This window comes from Elephas maximus, chromosome 16, assembly GCF_024166365.1.
Source record: "Elephas maximus indicus isolate mEleMax1 chromosome 16, mEleMax1 primary haplotype, whole genome shotgun sequence".
Classification (NCBI taxonomy): domain Eukaryota; kingdom Metazoa; phylum Chordata; class Mammalia; order Proboscidea; family Elephantidae; genus Elephas; species Elephas maximus.
Window position 1 is genome coordinate 82,966,552 of NC_064834.1, and position 21,210 is coordinate 82,987,761.

At 57.7% G+C, this 21,210-nt stretch overlaps 2 protein-coding genes across 6 annotated transcripts; one reads left to right on the top strand and one right to left on the bottom strand.

Annotated features, from left to right (window-relative positions):
• Positions 1-457: 457 nt before the first annotated feature.
• On the top strand, positions 458-6,798 carry LOC126059179 (uncharacterized). 2 transcript variants are annotated; one of them, XM_049854716.1, is made up of 2 exons: positions 458-582; positions 4,398-6,798. In XM_049854716.1, exon 2 carries the CDS (start codon positions 4,814-4,816, stop codon positions 6,104-6,106), a length of 1,293 nt encoding a protein of 430 aa, XP_049710673.1. In that variant the 5' UTR covers positions 458-582; positions 4,398-4,813; the 3' UTR covers positions 6,107-6,798. The 2 variants fall into 2 exon arrangements, with proteins under 2 accessions (XP_049710673.1, XP_049710672.1); XM_049854715.1 differs by having other exon boundaries at positions 4,752-6,798.
• Positions 6,799-11,541: 4,743 nt separating this feature from the next.
• Positions 11,542-19,361, bottom strand: CALY (calcyon neuron specific vesicular protein). 4 transcript variants are annotated; one of them, XM_049854724.1, is made up of 6 exons: positions 19,282-19,361; positions 14,682-14,836; positions 14,229-14,342; positions 13,067-13,180; positions 12,280-12,635; positions 11,542-11,882 (listed from the first exon to the last, which is right to left on the bottom strand). In XM_049854724.1, exons 2-5 carry the CDS (start codon positions 14,814-14,816, stop codon positions 12,321-12,323), a joined length of 678 nt encoding a protein of 225 aa, XP_049710681.1. In that variant the 5' UTR covers positions 14,817-14,836; positions 19,282-19,361; the 3' UTR covers positions 11,542-11,882; positions 12,280-12,320. The 4 variants fall into 4 exon arrangements, with proteins under 4 accessions (XP_049710681.1, XP_049710679.1, XP_049710680.1 ...); XM_049854722.1 differs by having other exon boundaries at positions 11,544-11,882; positions 12,276-12,635; XM_049854723.1 differs by lacking the exon at positions 19,282-19,361 and adding an exon at positions 18,157-18,364 and having other exon boundaries at positions 11,544-11,882; positions 12,276-12,635.
• Between the last annotated feature and the right edge of the window lie 1,849 nt (positions 19,362-21,210).

Genomic DNA, 21,210 nt, shown 5'->3' on the forward strand with positions numbered 1-21,210 from the left:
TGGGCAGCCCTGGACCTGTGCAGCCCACTCTGTACCTGCTACAGCAGAGGTCCAGTGGTCGGGACACCACAGACTCACCTCGGCCAATGTGCACTTTGTGGCTAGTAAGTGTTGGACTTGGAGATTCCCAGGAGGGACGTACCCCTGAGACTCACATTCAGCTGTTTTTGAAGAGAAAAACAAATGTTTTATTTACCTCACTGAAACCGTTACTATCCGGTCCAATCAAACTGCAAGAGATGAGCCCGATTGGCTGTAGCTACAATCACACCTTGACCAGAGATCATGGATTAGGCCTTTGGTGTGTGGGGGCAGCCTGCGGGGTCCCTAGTGTCAGGGGATGGGAGAACCTGGGGGGGGTCCCAGGTATTGGGGGCAGGGAGGGCCCCAGGCAATGGGCTGGCCTTTGGTTGAGGGGCTGGTGCCACAGCTGGCAGCGTCCCCAACGCCGGCCATGTCATGGGATGGAGACTTCCTCTTCAGGCTTTCTGTGGGGATTCACTGTCTCTCGCCATCTGCAGCTGTGACGGGCCCCCTCCTTGTTCCCTGAGGGAACCCACGGAAGGCCGGAGGCCAAAGCAGGTACTGGGGGAGCTGGGGCATCCTCGTGCGAAACTCCCCAGAACGGTGGGTCCTAGGGGATGAAGGTGATGCTTAGAGGGGCTCTGGCTTTGCTGGCTCCTTATCTCACCTCTGTCTCCACCCTCTGCACAGGGTCTGTCTCCTCTGAGCAGAGCTTGGATGAATGATAAGTTGTTAAATGGCAGGAAGCCCAGAACAGGATGAAGTGACCACAAGAAGGGAGAGAGTCCACTCTGAGTGGGGGTGCTGGAGGTGATGCCGGATATTCCTTCTTTGCCCCAACTGCTGCTGTTCCTAACCTCCAGCCCAACCCTGCCCCCAGCCTGGGGGTCAGAGCCGGGAGCTGGAAGGTCAGGCCTGGAGAGATCCAAGGGGGCTTGCAAGGGGGCAAAAGGGGGTTGAAAGGCAGGAAAGCTTTGCTCTCAGTGAAGTCCCTGAGGTCCGGTGGGGACGGTGCTGGGGAGCATTGGAGGAAGGAGGAACCTTGCCTGAGAGTTGGTATTGCCCAGCCCGGGTGCCACTGCAGTAGCCTGAGTCAAGGTCCCCCATTGCTGAGTGGAGCCATAGCAGAGTCCCCTCTCCCTGCAGAGCTCAAAGGGCCAAATGCCCAGAGAGGTGTGTGCTGAGGCAGGTCCCGAACAGCGCCATATCCGGGTGGCGGAAGCACCTGTAACCCGGGACGGGATGTGTAGGAGAGGAGGTCTGGGTCGGGGGTGGGGTGGGAACGTTTGTTTCATCCTCTCAGCTGCTGGGGCTGGGGGATGTGGGGGGGGGGTGAGCACACAGGACCTGGCACCCACGCGGACCTCTCTTCGCACCACCCCCGCCCCCCGCCCCTTCCACATCTCTCCATTTTGCATCTTGGGGCTGGGCACCTCATCACCTGCATGGGAGGGGGTGTTGTCCCCCGAGGGGGCCCTGTCTTTCCACAGCTGCTGCAAACACAGTGGAGGGGGTAGGCAATTGGCCCGGGGAGGCTGTGGAGAAGGGCAGCTGTCTGAAATGGATGGGCTGGGAGGGGGCAGGGACTCTGGAGAGGCCTGGGGGGTGGGAAGATGCAGGTGGGGAGGGGAGGACAACGACAGGGGAGAATGCGGTGAGGGGGTAGGCCGTGGCGCTGTCTCTTCCCCACTTCCCGCACCCCCAGTTGTGGCCTCAACCCCTGTCCACCCCACAGCGGAATCTGGCCAGACAGGGCAGGGAGGAGGGTAGGGACATCTCTAATGCCGGTGGCATAACAGATGAAGGACTGACACGCTTTGATAGAAGAGCCAAAATAGGACAGATTTGAACTGCCTTGGTGGTGCAGTGGTTAACAGCTTGGGTGCTAACCAAAAGGTCAGCAGTTTGAATCCACCAGCTGCTCTTTGGAAACCCTATGGGGCAGTTCTACTTTGTCCTATAGGGTCACTATGAGTCAGAATCGACTTGATTTTTTTTTTTTTTTTTTAATCTTTGCAGAAGCAGACTGCCACATCTTTCTCACAGGTAGCAGCTGTTGGGTTCGAATTGCCAACCTTTTGGTTGACAGGCTGTCTCTTAACCACTGCACCGCTAGGGCTCTGATAGAAGAGCACACCAAAAACCAAGCCAAACCTGTTGCCACCAAGTCGATTCCGACTAATAGTGACCCTATAGGACAGATTAGAACGGCCCTCATAGAGTTTCCAAGGAGCAGCTGGTAAATTCCAACTGCCGACCTTTGGGTTAGCAGCCGTAGCTCTTAATCACTACGCCACCAGCGTTTCCACAGAAGAGCAAAAGGGATAAAATTCGATCATGGGAGGCAGAGCTAACAGGGTAGGGCAGGGGACTGGTGGGGGTGAAGAGGGTCAGGGTCCGGTCCTGTTCTGCCCAACAGTGTACCCTCTTCCTGCCCCTCAACCCCTACCGCCAAGGCCGGAGAGGGAGGCAGTGGATGTTCTTCAGAAAACCCATTGAAGCGCTTTCCCCACTCCCTGTGGTTTCAGCCTTCCTGGTGGGTCTGGAGGCAGGTGTCAAGGAGGGGGTGGGGGGCTGGGGGGGTGCCAAGTCCTCTGCCAGGTCCCTTTCACCCTCCCACTGGCTCCAGATGCCTGTCCTAGGTGGCCTGGGTGAGTGTGACCGGCAGGATGGAGGGCAGGACTCAGAGGCCAAGTGGGGAAGGCAATCAGGGCAGTGTGGTAGTGCACCCTGGGGATCCCCCCACTCCCACGCTGATGCTGGTACAACCTTCCCTGAAGGCACCTTTCCTCCCTGCCTTTCTGGGTGCCTGCCCTGCAAACACTCCTCAGTAAGCCTCACCCCAGCCTGTTGGCTGCTTCTGGGCCTCCTGACCTGGACACTGCCATAGCAGTGCTCGCTCACAGGAATCCCCTCTGGAATAGGTGAGGAAACTGAGGCAGGTAGGCCAGGGTTTTCCTACCCCTTCTGATCCCTGGGCTCAAGTGACAGGTGCTTCAGGCAGCCTGAGTGAATTTTTGTCTATGTCTGTAAATCTGCCAAGGGGTGAGTGGTAGGGCAGGACCTGTAGAAACGGGTGGGCCCCACACTGAAAAAAAGAAAGCCAGACTCTGCCCCTAGTTATGGTGAAGTGTTTGGGGGTTCATACCTCCACGGCCTCAACTGTGGGTACATTGCCATCAGGTGCTTGTCGCCTGTGGAATGACACCAGATTACTCTCTGGCTTCCCAGACCAGAGGGTATGAGGCAGTTGACAGGGTTGCTTTCTGGTACGATGTCTGGTTCACGCTGCAGTAACTCAGAGTGCACTGGCTCGATCACATCCTTGCCAGCCTTGAGTGGCCTCACCAGTTTTATCTTTGGTTGATTTTAAAGGAATAAAATAGAATATCACTGACTTAGTTATGTTTCTTCATTCGTTATGACATTGAATACTTTTTTTTTTTCTTTTTTAATTGGGATTAAGTGTCCTGGGATAATTTAGTCAGAGAGAGCTACCTTTAGGAAGATGGTGTTGGCTCATGTGGGAGGGGGGTAGTGGGGGGATGCTGGCTGTCCCCCACTGTGTGGATGCAGATGGTCACCCCTTGGGTCACTTGAGGAAGTTTAATAAAGGGGCAACTTACTGTAGTGTGGGTGGGTTTCAGGAAACCACAGGAGGGGTGCAACACTGCTTAGCCTGAGAGGACAAGAAGGCTGAGAGTGACTGGATCCTGGGAGGGTGGAAGTTTGGAGTGGGTCACCTGCCAGGCGCTGGGATCTTCTGTTGGACGCCGAGGGTGCATCCCACCCTTGACCCTGGCCAGGCCTCCCCTTCCTGAACCCAACCAGAGCTGGAAGGGAAGAGAGCACTAGGCTGCCCTTGTCGACTGCGGTGCACCCTTGGAAAGCTGCCCAGGAACGCAGTGCTCTCCAGCCAGGAGCCAGTGGTGACACCAGTGAAGGTGCTCTCTGTAAGCACCCCAGTGCTATCATCAAACTTATTTTCAAAAGCTCTCTTGCCATCTTGATTTCCAGAATTTTCTGGGTCAAAGCAGCCCCTTTCTCTGCCAAGATAACAGCTGTTACTTCCCCTCCTAAAACCTCTTCCCCTTTTTCACTCTGCACGCCTTCCTCAATCTTCTTCCTCTTTCTTTCTCCTTCCATTTCGTCACCCATTGCTAATTCTAGCCAAGATGTCTCTAGGAAGTGTTGGCTCCAGACTTCCTTGTGTTTGGGTGCAGAGGGATGCACCCCTCTCCCCATGACTGCCTTCATTCCCTGTGGCTATCACCACAATATACCACAAATAGGCGGCTTATGAGAACAGAAATTTAAGGCTAGAAGTCTGAATTCATGGTGTCACAGGGCTATGCCCTCTTTGTCCGTTGCAGGAGAAGATCCTTCCTTGTCTATTCCAACTCCTGGTGGCCCCTTGCTGTTCCTTGTTTTGTGGATGCATCCCTACATGGTGTCTTCCCCGTGTGACTCTGTCTCCCCATTTTATAAGATGCCACTCAGAAGGGACTAGGACTCACCCTACTCCACTGTGAGCTCATTAACCTAACTGATCACATCTCCAAAGAAAGACCTATTTCCAAACAAGGTCTTTCATAGGAACCAGAGCCAGGGCTTGGACATATCTTCATCATGACATAAGTGACCATGACCATACGAGCCATGTCTGAAGAGGAGCTGCCACAGCTGTGTTCCACCCTCTCAAAGACAAATGTCTGGCTATTTTGCAGAGTCAGAGGGAGGCAGACTCGGAGGGCAGTGTCCTAGCTGCTAGAAGCAAGACGTCCCTGGCATGGATTCCCACGAAGTTGTAGAGGAGGAGGAAGAGAATAGAACCCTGAAGGAGGGTGCCGTCCTGGCCATCCCCCCACTGAGGGCCAGTGAGAAGTTTCACCTTTTTGTGAGCTACAGCAGCCTGGATGCCGCCTGGACGCATGAGCTCATCCACCGGCTGGAGGCCGAGCAAACCGGCCTGCGTGTCTGCTTCCATGAGCGGGACTTCCTCCCGGGGAGGAACATCATTGAGAACATGGTGGAATGCATCCAGCAGAGCCAGAAGATGCTGCTGGTGCTCAGCCAGGACTTTGTGCAGAGCCGTTGGTGCCTCCTGGAGGCCAACCTCTCTCTCTTCCGCCACTGCATGGAGAGAAAGCCAGTCATCCCTGTCCTGCTGCGGCCCTGCCGCATCCCACTGCACCTCAACCACCTGACCTACCTGGAGGCAGATGACAGCTGCTTCTACACCAAGGTGGTACGGGCCCTCTGCATGCCCAATCACCTGCTGCAGCACTCTACCCTGGCCCCGGTCCAGCTCCCCTCCCTCTACAGTGGGAAGATGCTGATGACCCTCAGCTGTGTCAACAAGGACAGCTTGCCCTCATGGAGGGTGGGGACCTTCAGCACCCTGAGTGTCCCTGACCCACTGCGGGTGGTCTTGGATGACCCTGAGGTATATAGGAAGGCCATAGGAATGGTGAACAGGGTCCTGTCCCCCAGGTCCTGCCTCCGGTACCTGGGCTGCCGTGTGACGCTGGGCACCTTCCTGATTCTGCTCTCCATCGCGTCCCTTTTCCTTCCCTTCATATTTGGGCTTGAAGAAAATTCAAACCCAAGGGGCTACCGGTTCCTCCTAGTGGCCGCCAACGTGTTCTTCTGCCCACTGTTCCTGGTGTCAGGGGTTGGTGTTCTGTGCTGGTTCAGGAGGTTTTTCAGGCGGAAAATGCAGGAGCTGTCGCTGTGTGTGGGGGAGGCCAACACTCTCCTGGCAAGCCACTCGGTGCTTATGGGTTGCGAGACCCTCAACAAGCTCTGCTTCACATATGTGCTTCTGGAGGACTGCAGGCAGGCCTTCCTGGAGGCCTCCACTGGCCCCAGCCCTCGGGCTGAGGCCGTGTTCTATGAGGCCCTAAGGCAATTCTCCTCCGACTATGCCTGCTGCCTTGCCAATGCGCACTTCCCACCCTGGGAGGATGTGGGCTCAAGGGGCCACCTGGACCACGGCCTGTGCTTCTGCCAGTATGTCTCCCTGCAGCTGAGGAGACACAGGTGGCTTGGGCCAGCCCCATATGATGAAGGTGCAGCTTAGAGCCACTCGCTGGGGAGATGGCCCCTGCACTGGGCGTGGTGGTAACATGCTCTGGCCTGGCCTTCTGTTGGGTGTCCAGGTTTCCCCTCGCCAGTCCTGCCCAGGGCACGTGGCAATGCTCACGGGAGGAAGCAGGCCAGGCGGGTGAGAGGCTCATGTCCACCGCCAGATCCTGGGAAAGTTGTGGGCCATGACGTATGCTCGCCTGACCCCTGAAACCATCGCACCCTCTTCGCTGGATGGCTGGTTTCTGTGCAGGGGCTGAGCCCTGACTCCTGGACTCTCCTCTCTGAGTCCAGGTTTCCTGTAGGCAGCTCCTCCTGTCCCTTGTGCCCATGACATAAATTTCCATACATGTCGTAAATTCTATCATTATGGTGTAATAAGATGGATTAGTGGCAGTTGCATTGCTGAGGTCTGCAAGGTTAGATAGTGTCTTAAGCCAATCTCTTTGAGATATAAAAGAGAAGCGAGCAGAGAGACATTGGGACCTCGTACCACCAAGAAAGCAACACTGGGAGCAGAGTGTGTCCTTTGGACCTGAGGTTCCTGTGCTGAGATGCTTCCAGGCCAAGGGAAGATCAATGACGAGGACCTTCCTCCAGAGCGAGATGAAGCCTTCTGCTGGAGCCAGCACCCTGAATTCAGACTTCTAGCTTACTGGACTGTGAAAGAATAAATTTCTCTTTGTTAAAGCCATCCACTTGTGGTATTTTTGTTACAGCAGCACTGGATAACTAGGACGGGGCCCTGTGGGAGGGTCCCCGTGGTGGGGCCCTGTGAGCGTGGCTGGTGGGTAAGCTGGTGCCAAGGCTCTGGTGCCAGGGACAAGCAGGTTGGGACAGAGTCCCCATTGTCATAAAAACCACTCCTGAAGGGTCATGCTGCTGGGCCTGCAGGCCCACCTCTCCAGGGTACTCAGTGCGCTTGACATAAGGATTTCTTTTGGTGTCACAGCTTCAGCCGGCCCTGTGTCTAGATGGCTTTCACCAAGGAGGCAAAAATCCCTGCCACGCAGGAGAGCTGCAGATCACCCATGAGCCCCTCCCTCCCCACGATATTTGTGAGGCCATCCCTACAGACCAACGCTTTGAGGCTACTCACAGGGATAGATTAGTGGGTCAGGTCAGTTGCCAGGTCAGAACACAGCTCAGAGGTGGCTCTCAAGGAGCTCTGGGCCTCCAGGGTCCTCCCCTTGGCCTAAGGCCCTGCAGCACTGCAGGTCCTGTAGGGGTGGGAGTCAGGAGCAGCCCCCCCAGAGGCATGCACAACTATTGCTCTGTGCTGCCACAGCCCCAGATCCGGCCGAGGTCCAGGGGGAGCACAGCCCTCTCACGGTGACTACGGGCCTGGGGGTGGGGGGTGATACTCTGGTCTCTGGGGAAGGGCATGTTTCTGACCCCTGACCCCGTGCTCACACTGGTGTGTGAGGCAACAGAAGGGCAGGGGAAGGTGATGCTGTAGGGATGTTGCTGCCCAGACCCCTGCAGAGCCAAGAGCAAGCACCCTCCACTGGCCGGTAGTAGAACAGCGGGCACGGTGGATGGACAGGTGGACAGACAAGCCCTTAACTCCTGGTTCTGAGCATGAGGCCCCCAGCATATGACTGCAGCCCTTCAGGGTGATTCTTGCTACAGGGCCACATGCCCACCTGTGTTCTCCTGGCTGTCCTAACAGTTCGATGGGGAAGTGGGGGGGAGGTGAAGAAAGGCCACCCTGGAGGAGCCCCAAAGGAGCAATGGACGCCCAGAGACCTGGGCAGGGAAATCTTAGCAGAGATCACTCCCATCTCAGAGGTTGAAGGACTATGGCACCAAGAGGCCCCTGGGAAGGGACGAGTTCCCATCTGCTCCTGTTCATGGTGGCCTCTGCCTGCCTCCAAGTGTGCAGCTTGACTCACTGAGTCCTCATGCTGGTCCCGCTTCTGTGCAATGAAGCAGCATGGGCCCACTTGTGCTGCTCTGGGCCCCTCTACCGCACCCGTGGCAGTGGCAGTGACATTGGCATTCCACCCACATGGCGCTGGGTCACATAGAAAAGTGACATGGTGGTGACAAAGAGACACACAAAGGTCTGTGACTTCAAAAGGCCTAGAACTCTCTAAATCATGAAATAACACACTTGTATGCACAATAAAGAAAATGTCCAAAATGAGCCATTTGACGGTGACCTTGATCTTCCTTCTACAGGGGGCTGCGGGAATCAAAGCCACTGAGACACTCTCTCCTTCAGGCTGGCCAAGGGGACTGATGCTAAGGAGGCCACATCTAGGGCTGCCAGCACCTCATCCCTCAGCCCCTCTGACTCTCTGTCCCTGTGGCATCCGGCCGCTCCCTCCTTCCTTCCTGCCCAGCAGGCCTACCCCCAGTTGGGGCTCCCGTCGGCCAGGCAGCCTTAGTACTGACCCGTCCCTCACGGTCCCCAAAGTGCCTGCTGAGAAGCGGGGTCTGGACAGAGAGGGCCTGGGGGCTGCCCCGTGGTTGCCGTGACCCAGGCCTGTAGGCCACAGAACGCCAGGCCCCCAAGCCCCTCTGGCAACCTGTCCCTCACCTGCCCAACTCTCCTTGCCTGCCTGAATCACATGTCGGGTAGGTGACTGGGCTCTGCCCTCTGGATGCTCGCAGCAGACACTGCCCAAGTCCCCTCTCACCCTACACTGTCATTCCTGAGACGCTCATGCAGCTCCCAAAGCAATTCCGGTGCCTTGACCCAGCAAAACCCCCGATCCAAGGGCCCAGCGGAGGTGTGTCTGAGTCCACGGGGCAGAGGAGGTCTAGGCCAGCAGGGCACACAGCAGACAGGTGAGATGATGCCATGCTTAGGAATCCCTTGGTCTCCTCTGCTCCTCTCCACACTCTCTTCTCTGCCCAGTCCACCTGTCCCCACCAGTGGATGCTGACATGGGCCTGCAGCTCCCCTTGCCCAGGCTCCAGCATCCAATGACAGTTTCCAGGATGTCTGGGGGCCTGACCTTCACCCTCATGATCCAGTGCCATCCACCCAGCCCTCACCTACCCTGCTCCAGGGTGATGTCCAGGTGACAGTGAGTCCTGCCAGCTCCACCCTGGAAATGCATCCAGAACCTAATGTTCCTTCCCCGCCCCCCGCACAGCCTACCCTGTTTGACCGGTGGTTAGAGGTGCCCTGACCGGGGAGGCTGAACCTGGGATGGGAAGGCCGGCCGGTCAGCTGGGGCAAGACACTGAAGGAAATATGCTTATAGGGATTAAGTTAGCACTGCTGGGTAAGGAGCCCCTGCATGTCCTTATGCTCCAAAGCTGTCTAGGTCATGGGGACAAAGACAGAAGTCCAACCTAGAGAAGGTTAAAGAGTTACGACAATTAAATGCAATGTTTGATGCTGGGTCAGATTTTTGGGGGGAGGGGCGACCAAGGACATTATTGAGAAAGTGGTGAAAAATTAACGAGGTCTGATGAAGAGTCAACGGCTGAGGAATATTGGTGAAGGAAATACAGAAGTTCTTCCTACTCTTAAAAATTTTTTTCAAATGTGAATTTATTTCAAAATAAAAAGTTATAAAAAAAAGAGAGAAAAAGCTGTCTCTCAACTCGAACAGGCAGTGAACCAGGGGTGAACCACAGTCAACCACTCCCTACTCCTGTATATCTCCCAGCTGGCCCTCTTCACCTATCGGTCTTCGTGTCCCCACTGCCCTCCAGGCCAGCCCAGCCCAGCATCCTTCTGTCCACCTAATCCAGCAGTGAAGCACAGTGTGCAAGGCCGAGCCTCCCTGACCGCCTCCCACACATCTGTTCCCGCACTTGTTCCCCTCCTTGGCCCTGCCCCCATGTGCCCCCCCCTCCCTGCCATGCCATTACTGCTTCCAGGACATAGCTGCACTGTTCCAAAATAGGCCCGGGCCCCACCTGAGGCAGGAACCCTCAGCCCACTCCACTCCTGGGCCTTGGAGCCAGCACTGTGTACCCAGCCTAGACCAGGTACACAGCCCCGTGTCCAACCTGGACCCAGGTTCGCCACTTTGCATCTGGCCTGGACATTGGTTCACTGCCTTGTGCTGGGCATGGACCTGGGCTCACTGGCCTGTGCCCAGCCTGGTCCTGGTTCACTGCCTGTGCCTGGCCTGGACCCTGGGTCACCACCCTGTGACTGTCCTGGACCCGGGTTCACCATCTTGCCCTGGGCCTGGATGCTGGTCCACTGCCCTGTGCTGGTCATGGACCTGGGATCACTGCCTGTGCCCAGCCTGGGCCCAGGTTCACTGCCTTGCCTGGCCTGGACCCTGGTTCACTGCCCTGTACCCAGCCTGGCCCTAGATTCACTGCCCTGTACCCAGCCTGGGCCCTGGTTCACTGCCTGTACCCAGCCTGGACTCTGGTTCACTACCTGTGCCCAGCCTGGACTCTGGTTCACTACCTGTACCTGGCCTGGACTCTGGTTCACTACCTGTACCTGGCCTGGACCATGGTTCACTGGCTGTGCCCAACCTGGTCCTGGGTTCAATGCCCTGTGCCCAGCCTGGACCCTGGTTCACTGCCCTGTGCCCAGCCTGGAGCCTGGTTCACTGCCCTGAGCCCATCCTGAACCCTGGTTCCCTGCCCTGAGCCTGGACTGGACCAGCTGCTCCCCAAAGGGGGCCCCTCTGACCCTGCAGTGGCTAAATGGGGCTGTCATCCACCGGTATTCTGTGCTGGTATCAGTGGCGGGGCCTACTACAGCCTGCTCCACATGTAATCCATGCCCCCTGAGCCCCCTCAGGCCCCCACTGCTCCCCCCTCCCCAGCCCCGCTTGTGGGCACACGGTCATCCTCTGGCCAGCAGTGAAGGAAGCAGCTGGGCTGGGTCTGCCTTGAGTTGCCTTCCTCTTGCCCTCCAGGCTCTTTCACTGTCCACCCCCCCTCCAAGCCACTTGAGCCTTTAGTGCCAAGACTCCTATTCAGGCAGCAGCCCGAGCTTACCTCCCCCAGGGTGGAGCCCCTGGGCCCTGGTGGAATGTCTGGACTGAGGTGGTATGGCTGGGAACCTCCAGGTGGGTGAGGGAGGAGATGCTTCCCAGGGGCCTGCAAACCTCGCCCGCCCCTCCCTGCTGGCTGAGGAGCCCAGGATGGAACTGGGCGGGGGGTCTTGCCTCCACACTGCTCCTCAGACTCGCTCCTTCAGTCACTTCCTCATTTGCTCATTCCTGCATGCATTTGGGGGGCGGGGGCAGGAACCGTGGGCAGGTCGGGGAGGTGTGTTGGTACAGGTAGAATGCGGGTGGGCACAGCTGAGAGTGGGGGCTGCAGGCAGTCAGGGACAACCCCGGGCACCCTGGCTCCCTTGTGTGGGTGTCAGCTTGTGCCATTGAGTGTGGGTGGGAGAAATGAACTTTGACAAGGCACTGTCCACCCAGGGCTCTGGCCCAGGCCCTTCCATGTCCATCTGTGTGAGCCACAGCTGGGATGCTCTGGGGTCCTTGGAGTCCCTCTGGGCAGTAGGGGGCATGATGCTGGCCCTTGCTCACAGTGGGGGGCAGAAGGCCAGCTGGGCTGGCAGAGGACACAGAAGAACAGCAGAGCCTCAGTGAACTTGAATGTTTGTTTACTCACACAAAAGCAAGGGTGTCAGAGGCCTCGAGGGCCAGGGGGCTGGGGACATACCCCGGGGCACACAGGCGAGGCAGTGAGGCAGGAGCACAAACACACGGGCAAAAGGGCAGGTGTCCTCACTGGTCACAGGCGCAGAGGGAGGACAGCTCTGAAGATGGAGGGCCTGGAGCCAAGAGTGAGTGGGGCAGGTCTGGCTGCAGTCCCACCGCCTACCTGGGGGGCAAGCAGAGCAGGCTGAAGCCTCAGACCCTCCTCAAGTCCCCTGTCACACAACCAGCACCCCAGCCCTTGGCTCAGATGCTGACCATAGCCTGGCGTGGTGGACAGCACCTTGGGCCAAGAAGGGGAGGGGAGGGCAGTGAGGAGGGTCCCTGGCTCAGAAATGGTGGTGGGGCACCAGTCAGGAACCTGGGAGGAACTGGCCAGGGCCCCTGCTTTGGAGGACACACCTACCCCAAGCAGGGCAGGCATATCCGGAGGGGGTAAGGCTGGCTCTCTGGACGAAACTGGGCAGACCTACTGAGGAAGGGCTGGACAGGTGGGCCCTCTGCAAACCCACTTCTCCCTCCACCCCTGCAAACCTATAAGGGGGACAGGCTGACCTACCCAGGGGCAGGGCAGACCGCTGTGGCAGCAAAAGTGAGTCACTACAGTGACAGGGGTGCTGAGCTCCCGGCCACCTGGGGGGCCTCCTCTTTCTCGCCCTCGGTCGGTAGCTTTTCTGGTGGCTCGGTTGTAGCAGCTGCCGCCTGGGTGGGCCCTTTAGGGTCGTCCTTGGCAGCTGTGCGGTAGCTGTCCCCCCATGCTGAGGGCATCTCAGTGCCGTACTTGCGGCCCAGCGGGTAGGCCCCGATGGCTGCCAGGATGCTGCGGTGGCGGTCCGGGTCCATCTCGGTGTAGTACATCTCCAGGGTGAGGGGCGTGCAGATCTTGTGCTGGGCGTGGCGAGGTCCGGGTGGGGGCTGGGTCAGGGCCAGGGGCATGGCTGGAGCAGCCTGGGGCGGGCTGGGGTGGGCCAGGGCCGGCCGGGGGGTGGGGCTGGGGGCCAGGCCCTTGGAATGCCAGGGACTTCCAGGACCACATTCTCTTCGGCCCCTGGGGTGGCCCAAGATGGAGGAGAGGAGGCGCCCTTCTCCACCGCTCCAATTCCCCCCTCCCCCTCCCCCTCCCCACACTCTGCCTGGAGACCATCCAGCCCTGGGACAGATGGGGAGTAATTGAGTAGCCTAGAGGGGTGCGGTGGGTTGGCAGGCAGGGGTGCCCAGGCTGCCGCCACCAGGTGCGGGCCCCCTCTCAGTCCCACGGGGAGGGCGCGGGGGGTGCGGCGGCTTCGCTGGGACGGTCTCTACTGTTACCCCCACTCTCCCCACACAGCCAGAGCCACCGGCCTTACCCGAAGCAGGAAGCCATCTGGGCAGGTGAACTGGTCATACCAGATGGCCTTGTACATGATCAGGACACAGCCCATGAGCGCCATGGCAAAGGCAATCATCCGTGCTGTGGGCAGCTGCAGGAGCAGGAAAGTGGAGGAACCAGGTCACTGGGGGAAGTGGAGGCGGGGCGGAGGAACACTGTAATGAAGGGCCAGGCTTCCTGGGAGAAGCCCCTTAGGGGCTGGGTCTGGGCACTGCACCCAGTCTGGCACAAATCTCCAACCTCCCCAGGTGCTGGCCTGGGCAGCAGAGTTAGGCATCCAGGGCTGGACCCCAACCACACAGAGGAACCCAGACGACCTGCTAAATAGACGTGTTAGGGTCAGGCACTCAGACTGCAAACCGGCAAGCCCTGAGCTGGCGGTTCCATCTACTCCTCCAACCAGCCCCAGAGGAAGCCCCAGATAACGCTGGTGCCTTCATAACCACTGGGAGCCCTAGTGGTATAGTGGTTAAGTGCTATATCTGCTAACCAAAAGGTCGGCAGTTTGAATCCACCAGGCACTCCTTGGAAACCCTATGGGGCAGTTTTACTCTGTCCTATAGGGTATTTTTTATATGGTCACTATGAGTTGGAATCAACCAGACAGCAACAGGTTTGGGTTTTTTCTTTGTTTCATAACCACAGATGAGCTCTAGAAAGCAGCACCTTGGGCTTGCTAGTCCTCTATGGGGGAAGAATTCTTATCTTAGAAATGACACAATTAAAAGAAAAAAGGAGCAGGTTTTACTACTTAAGAATGAAAGGCCTAGAAAAAAGCCATTGAAAATGAGTAAAGCCGTTGTTAATAAAGCTAAGAGATAAAAAGAAGGTGGGAGAAAATATTTGCCAAAAGCACAGCAGAAAAAGTTAATATCATATTGTACAGAAAACCTCCTACAAATCACGTAGGAAAAGACATATTTCCCATGGGCAGAAGGGCAACGACATGTGGGGCTGGAAGCAGACCAGGGCTGTCCAAGTCCACCTGCCGGCCTGTTACTGAGGTGACTGACAGTGGACTCGCCTTTGCAGCCTGGTCTGCCCCCCCCCACCCCTGGTGCATTCATGGCCTCCGGATCCTTTCTCCCCTCCTTGCCTCCCACAGCCCACAGCAGTGGCAGCGGTAAGTGTCTGGTCACCTTGCGCCCTTCCTCTGGGTGGCTGCCGGCCAGCTTCTGAGCCTCCAGGTCGGAGAACTTCTTGGACTGCTCTGGGGAGGACAGCTGGTATTCTGTCTGAGTCTTGATGACCACCTGTGGAGAGAGGGAGCCAGAGGCTGAGGGGGCTAGGGGTGGCCTGGTGTGACTGCTGCCTTTCTGCCCCCACCATCAGAGGACTCATGACTGCTGGGCACCCTCTGCTGGCCATTGCAGGAACCCTCACACTCGTCCAGCACCCGGTTTCCCACCTACAGATATGGAGACAGGACGCTTGTGGCCACATGGGCCCACAGAGATTTCAGCCCAGCCCTGGCCCTTCCCCACTTGTCCCACTACACCTCAGAGGAGGCACATTTAATGAACCATACTGACACCCTTCTACTCCCAGGGGAGCCAAGGGGACCCCCCCCACAACTGGCTCAGGCCCCTCACCTGGTCTGGGAATGGTGGTTGGAGCTGGCTGACGTCCAGGGGGCTGATCAGAGGGACACAGTCTGTGGCAGCCCCATCCTGTTCCCCAGGGTCTTTGTCCGGCTTCCCAGAGAAGCTACAGCCTAGCTTCACCATGGTGAACGGCAGTCCTCAGCCTGGGGCAAAGACAGAGACAAGGCCACTGCCCACAGGCCGACAGCACTGTGCTTTCCACCTGGCTCAGACCGACAGGTGCCCTGGGCTGGTCCCATGCTCCTCCCTCCAGAGCCGGGGTCTGGGGTGGTCAGGCTGCCTGCCCTCCCCAGCAAGTCCAGCCAAAGGCTTCTGGCACCGTCCTGCCCACACCCCACCCACCCTCTGGACCCCACTGCAGTAAGAGAGACACCTCTGATCAGTGAATGCCCAGAAAAAAAAAAAAAAACCAGGAGAACCTTCCCTGGCAGAGCAGCTCCCAAGGAAAGTCCTCTCAAATAGAAGCCTGGAAATGAGGGGTGCCAGGTTTAGCAAATAAAAATACAGGACACCTAGTTCAATTTGAATTTCAGGTCAATTTTTTTTTTTTTTTTTTTAGTGTAAGCACATCCCATGTAATATGCAATATGGGATATACTTATGCTAAAATGTAATGCCTTGTTGATCTGAAATTCACACTCAGCTGGGCATGCTGTGTCAGATCTGACAGTGCTACTGGGGGGGACTGTAAACCTAAGTGGGAAAAGCAAAACAAAGCATCTCAAAGATAATAAAGGAGGCTGTTTCCCTGACCTCAAGGGAGGGGAAGATTTCATCAACAGGACAAATAAGCACTAGTCATAAAACATTGATAAAATGACCACATTAAAATGAAGAACTTCTGCTCAAACACAGCATTAAAAGAAAAGAAAACCAAGACTGGGAGATGATATTTGCAACTTACAACTGACAAAGGGATTGTAGCCAAAATATGTAAACAACTCCTCAAACTGGAAAAGAAAAATATGCCCACTAGAAAAGTGGGTAAAAGAGGCCCTCAAATGGCCAGTGACTACTGCTACTGTGCTTACACGCCTTAGTCACCTAGGAAGGCACACTGGGACCTCCATGAGAGGCACCACTGCAACCCCACAAGAACCTGAGACACTGGAATAACAGGGACCCCACTCAGGGGTGTGTGGCTCCGCACTCCACTTTGGAAAGTGACTTTGGTAGGCATTTCTCACAAATGTTGAACCTGCAAACAGCAATTCCACTCCTGGGTGTAGACCCAACAGAAATTCAGGGGGGTTCATATGTGTACAGTAGCATTATCCCAGTGGGAACTGGAAACCCCCATCTATCCATCAAGAGTAAAACAGAGAAACTGAATATTTCTACAGTTCAGAACTCCACAGCAGCAAAAGCAGACAAATGACAGCTACGAGCTAGAGGGAGCTGAATTACCCAAAGCAATGGGAGCAAAAGCAGCCAGGCCCAAAAGAATTCTCAGGGACAGGCAAACCAACCACAGCATTCAGGGGTGGACGGCAGGTGGGCTTCTAGGCCGGAGCGGTGCAGGGACAGGCAAACCAACCACAGCATTCAGGGGTGGACGGCAGGTGGGCTTCTAGGCCGGAGCGGTGCAGGGACAGGCAAACCAACCACAGCATTCAGGGGTGGACGGCAGGTGGGCTTCTAGGCCGGAGCGGGTGCAGGGACAGGCAAACCAACCACAGTATTCAGGGGTGGATGGCAGGTGGGCTTCTAGGCCGGAGCGGGTGCAGGGACAGGCAAACCAACCACAGCATTCAGAGGGTGGATGGCAGGTGGGCTTCTAGGCCGGAGCGGTGCAGGGACAGGCAAACCAGCCACAGCATTCAGGGGTGGACGGCAGGTGGGCTTCTAGGCCGGAGCGGGTGCAGGGACAGGCAAACCAACCACAGCATTCAGGGGTGGATGGCAGGTGGGCTTCTAGGCCAGAGCGGTGCAGGGACAGGCAAACCAACCACAGCATTCAGGGGTGGACGGCAGGTGGGCTTCTAGGCCGGAGCGGTGCAGGGACAGGCAAACCAACCACAGCATTCAGGGGTGGACGGCAGGTGGGCTTCTAGGCCGGAGCGGTGCAGGGACAGGCAAACCAACCACAGCATTCAGGGGTGGACGGCAGGTGGGCTTCTAGGCCGGAGCGGTGCAGGGACAGGCAAACCAACCACAGCATTCAGGGGTGGATGGCAGGTGGGCTTCTAGGCCGGAGCGGTGCAGGGACAGGCAAACCAACCACAGCATTCAGGGGTGGACAGTAGGTGGGCTTCTAGGCCGGAGTGGGTGCTTGGAGCCACTTCACAGCAACTTGTTAGGTGCACACTTATTTTATGTGCTTTTTTGCATGTTCCTTACTTTTCACAGCAAAAAGGTTGAAAACAAATAAAAACCAACAAGAAAAGGGCACCCGACCCCCCATCTCCCACCACGGGCTGCACTGGGGCTCTGAGGGTCAGTCTCAGGGCCAGGTCTAGAGCTCTCCATCCCTGGATGTGTGCTCCTGGGCCTGGCCGGGGAGCTCAGAAGAGACCTAGCCAATCACTCTTCCCGAGATGGGGGCCCGAGCCTGGCCAGGACGCTGCCTGGAGGAGACGCTGGCACAGCGCACCTGCCCCAGGCCACGCATTCATTCATTCAGCCATCGGGGACTGTGGCCCAGCCGCAGGCACCGGGCTGGCCTAGCACGAAGGACGCAGACACGGCCACCGCCTGCCCGCGCCCCCCTCCCGTGGGGGGAGATACAGACGGTAAGAATCACAGAATAAATACAGAGGACCTCAGGTGACCAAGTGCTAGTAAGAGAACAGAACAGAAATAGGAAGAGGGTGAGGTGGCGACCGTACCGAGTCAAATGCAAGGGGAGGGACGTGGGGGGCGGGCCGCAAAGACTAAGGGCTCCAGGCTGGAGCTTGGTGCGCCGGGGTGGGGGGAGGGGAATGGGGGGGGAAGCGAAGCTGTTCGGGGCTTCACCCTGGACCCGTGCCGCCATGGCACAAATGCAGTCAGGCCTGCAGAACGCGGGGCGGAGTGGGGGCCACCACGGCCCCTGTAGCTCCGCGCTTTCACTCACTCAAGAGAAAGCGCGAGAGGCGTGGGTGAGGGTGGTGGGGCGTCATGGTCGATCCTGCAGACCCCGCAGACCCCGCCCCACCCGGCGGTGGTCCAGCCACCGGAAAGCGCCAGGCGCGATCCCGCTCCAGCCGGCGTGAGGCCCCGCCCTACAGGCAGCCTCAGGGTTCGCTCCTCCTCCGACCCTGAACTAAAGCCTTTTAATGTCACTGCGGGTTTCCATGGCAACGGAGTTGGTACCACGAAGATCCATCTTAGGAGCCACGGTGCGAGGAGGGGGTGGGGTCTTGGCGTCTGGTGCCCGCCCCCGCCTCCCGCGCCCCAAGCAGAATGGGGGGGGTGCTGGGCTGTATGCAGAGATCCTGCCCCCTTCCTTTCAGCCGGCCGCGCTCCTTCGCAGCACACAGACCTCCGTGAAGTTGGGGGGTCGTTTGCTCCTCCCGCTGTCCCCTCCCTCCACTCCGCGCTGTACTTGTCTCCGCTCCTGCAAGTCTCCCCACTCCCGTGGTCTCAGCACCGGAGGTGGGGCACAGGATGCTCCGAAAGGTTGTGCAGAAGGACAGATGGACAGACTGACGGAGAGGTAGACCCTAGCTGAAAGCCCGCAGAAACCTGGCTAGACGCGGGTGAGTCACGTCGCAGACTTGTCACACCTAGCGCCCTCGGACGCTGCGTCACCGCGGCCAGAGAGGTGTGCGCTGTCACGCGGGGTGCCGGGGTGCGTGTGACTGCGGACGTCAGCGCCTGTGGCCTCCACTGAAAATCATGGAACAGCCCCCCACTGTCCCCTAGGCCTGCGAACTGGCCCCGCCACAGCCTGCCTCCCCCACGACTCCCACCCCCGTCGTGGTCCTGGCTCATGGCTCCAGGGCAGCTGGGCCACACGCGGTGGGGGTGGGGAGGGCTCCTCCCGCTCCCACGTACCCAGCTCCTTTGGGGTCCCGGGGCAGAACAGAGGCTGTGGTAGCTCCAGAGAAATACCCCAGTCACTGGCCACCCGTTACAGGCCACGCAGCCCCCACCACGGCCACCCTTCCCCCCTGCCCCAGCACGCAGAGCTGAACAGCACCTGGGACTGCATCTCCCCACCTAGGGATGCCAGGCTCCCACTGGCTGTCTCAGATCTGCAGAGGTGGAGCCGGCTATGGGCTTTAGGGGACCTGTGGTCACCACGGGGTGGGGGAGTGCAGCTGCTGATGTTCACCCTGCTTCTGCTCAGGACGAGTTCCGGGCAGTACGTGGGTCTGTGCCAGCCTGGCTACCGACCGCCCTTACGTTCCCTGCTGCTCGCCCGACAGGACCTCCCCCGACCCCTCCAGACCTGAGGACCCCTCCCCACCTCCTGCCTTGGTCAGTCCCAGAAACCCCAAGGGCAGATACCCATATCTGGCCTGGCCACCCGGGGCAGCCAACAGGTCAGCCGCAGCCCCCACGTCCCCCACCCGTGCACACACGCGCCTCCAACACGCGTGCACACACTCAACCCCTGTTCCCTATCCCCCAGGCCACGAAGACAAGCGTAGAAATCACTCACAGGCGGTTCCCACTGGCGGCGACTGCAGGATGCGGTCGCCAGAGGAGGAGGATGCAAGGACAGAGGACGAAGGACAGAGGACTAGGTTCCAGACGCTTCGCAGCGGGCGGGGCGGAGGAGGGGCCGAGCGCCGAGACCGAGACCGAGGCTGTGGTTGCCAGGGAGACGTAGAGCAATCTGGGGTTGATAGGACAGAAGCTTCCAGATGTTCTGCTTGCCCTGTCACCCCCACATCAGACCTGGTGCCCTGGCCCCCCTCACACACCTTTATGCACACACATAAACACGTCACACATCTCTCACTCACACCCTCACACATCCTCACATTCTCACATACACCACACACAATCACATATGTTCCCCTCCACATCAGATCTCCTTCCCTGGACCCCTTCGCACACTTCACACACGCCTCACATGCACCCTCTCTCTCTCACACACATACACACCTCTCACACACACACCCCTCACACACACCCCTCACACACATACCTCTCAACACACCTTTCACACACCTCTCACACACACACCTCACACCCACCTTCACACACACACCCTCACATGCATGCCTCTCACACACACCTCACACACACCTCTCACATACACCTCTCACACATACACCTCACACACATGCCTCTCACACACAGACACCACACACACAGCTCTCACACACACCTCACACACACCTCTCTCACACACACATCTCACACACACACTTCTCACACACACATGCCTCTCACACATACGCCTCTCACACACACATCTCTCACAGACACACCTCACACACACCTCTCACATATACACCTCTCACACACACTTCTCATAGACACACCTCTCACACACACACTTCTCACATATACACCTTTTGCGCACACTCCTCTCACACACATACACCCCTTATACATACACCTCTCACACATATACCTCTCACACACACCTTGCACACACACCTCACACACACAGCTCTGACACATCTCACACACACGCCTTCACACATACACCCTCACACACACCTGTCGCACACATGCCTCACACAGACAGCTCTCACACACACACCTACTCCTCACACTCTCATGTCCTCGCTGTGCCAACACATGATCTCACACCTCCATCTTCATCCACACCCCCACATTCTAATTCACACTACACAGATGCATGGGTGCACACTATACCTCGCACATTTCTGCACACCCAGGCACACCCTGTACACATTTAACAATGCTACACAAACAACCTTCCAGAGCTCACAGGCACACTTGCCCCCTCCTCCCTCATTGCACCTTGATCTCTGGGTGCAACTCGGGCTGCACCATTCCACTGGAACCAAGCCTGTGCTCCGTGGACCCTGAGCAGAGTGCTGCCCTCCCCAGAGGTCAGACATCTGCTGCACAGAGAGCTCGGCCCCACCAATGGAGGCCTCAGCTCACAGCCCAGCCCCAGGGTCCTAGAGCAGCCCTAGTCCTCCGGGACGGGGGTGGTCAGTGGCAGGGCTCAAGGACACTGCCTGGGCCTCCTTCTCCTACTCCCCAAGTCTCTTGCTCTTCTCTGTTCATCTCCCTTTCACCTGGAGCCACAAGTGTTTACGGGTGTGCAGGGGTCAAAAGTGCAGATCGAAGTCTAGATTCCTCACGACTCGTGCAGCAGGTGCAGGCTTGTGTGTGTGTGTGTGTGAGTGTGCATTTATGAGCATTAGTGTGAGAGGGTGTGTGACTTGTGTATGAGTGAGTATGTGAGGATATATGACTGAGTGTGTGTGTAGGAGCATGTGAGCACAAATGGCATGTGTGAGCATTAGTGTGAGAGAGCATGTGAATGCATGCATGTGTGAATGTGAGAATGTGTGAGTGTGTGTGCCAGAGAATGAGTGTGTGGGTGAGACTGAGCATGTGTGAGTCTATGGAAGTGTGTGAGTTCATGCGAGTGAGAGTG

What these genes read in the sequence shown, in the direction of transcription:
- LOC126059179 (XM_049854716.1), top strand. Translation starts at nt 4,814, where the DNA reads ATGGATTCCCACGAAGTTGTAGAGGAGGAGGAAGAGAATAGAACCCTG.
- CALY (XM_049854724.1), bottom strand. Translation starts at nt 14,816, where the DNA reads ATGGTGAAGCTAGGCTGTAGCTTCTCTGGGAAGCCGGACAAAGACCCT. An exon ending in AACCACCATTCCCAGACCAG is followed by an intron (nt 14,343 to 14,681) that starts GTGAGGGGCCTG and finishes CTCTCTCCACAG; the next exon opens with GTGGTCATCAAGACTCAGAC. An exon ending in CAGATGGCTTCCTGCTTCGG is followed by an intron (nt 12,636 to 13,066) that starts GTAAGGCCGGTG and finishes GCCCTGACCCAG; the next exon opens with CCCCCACCCGGACCTCGCCA.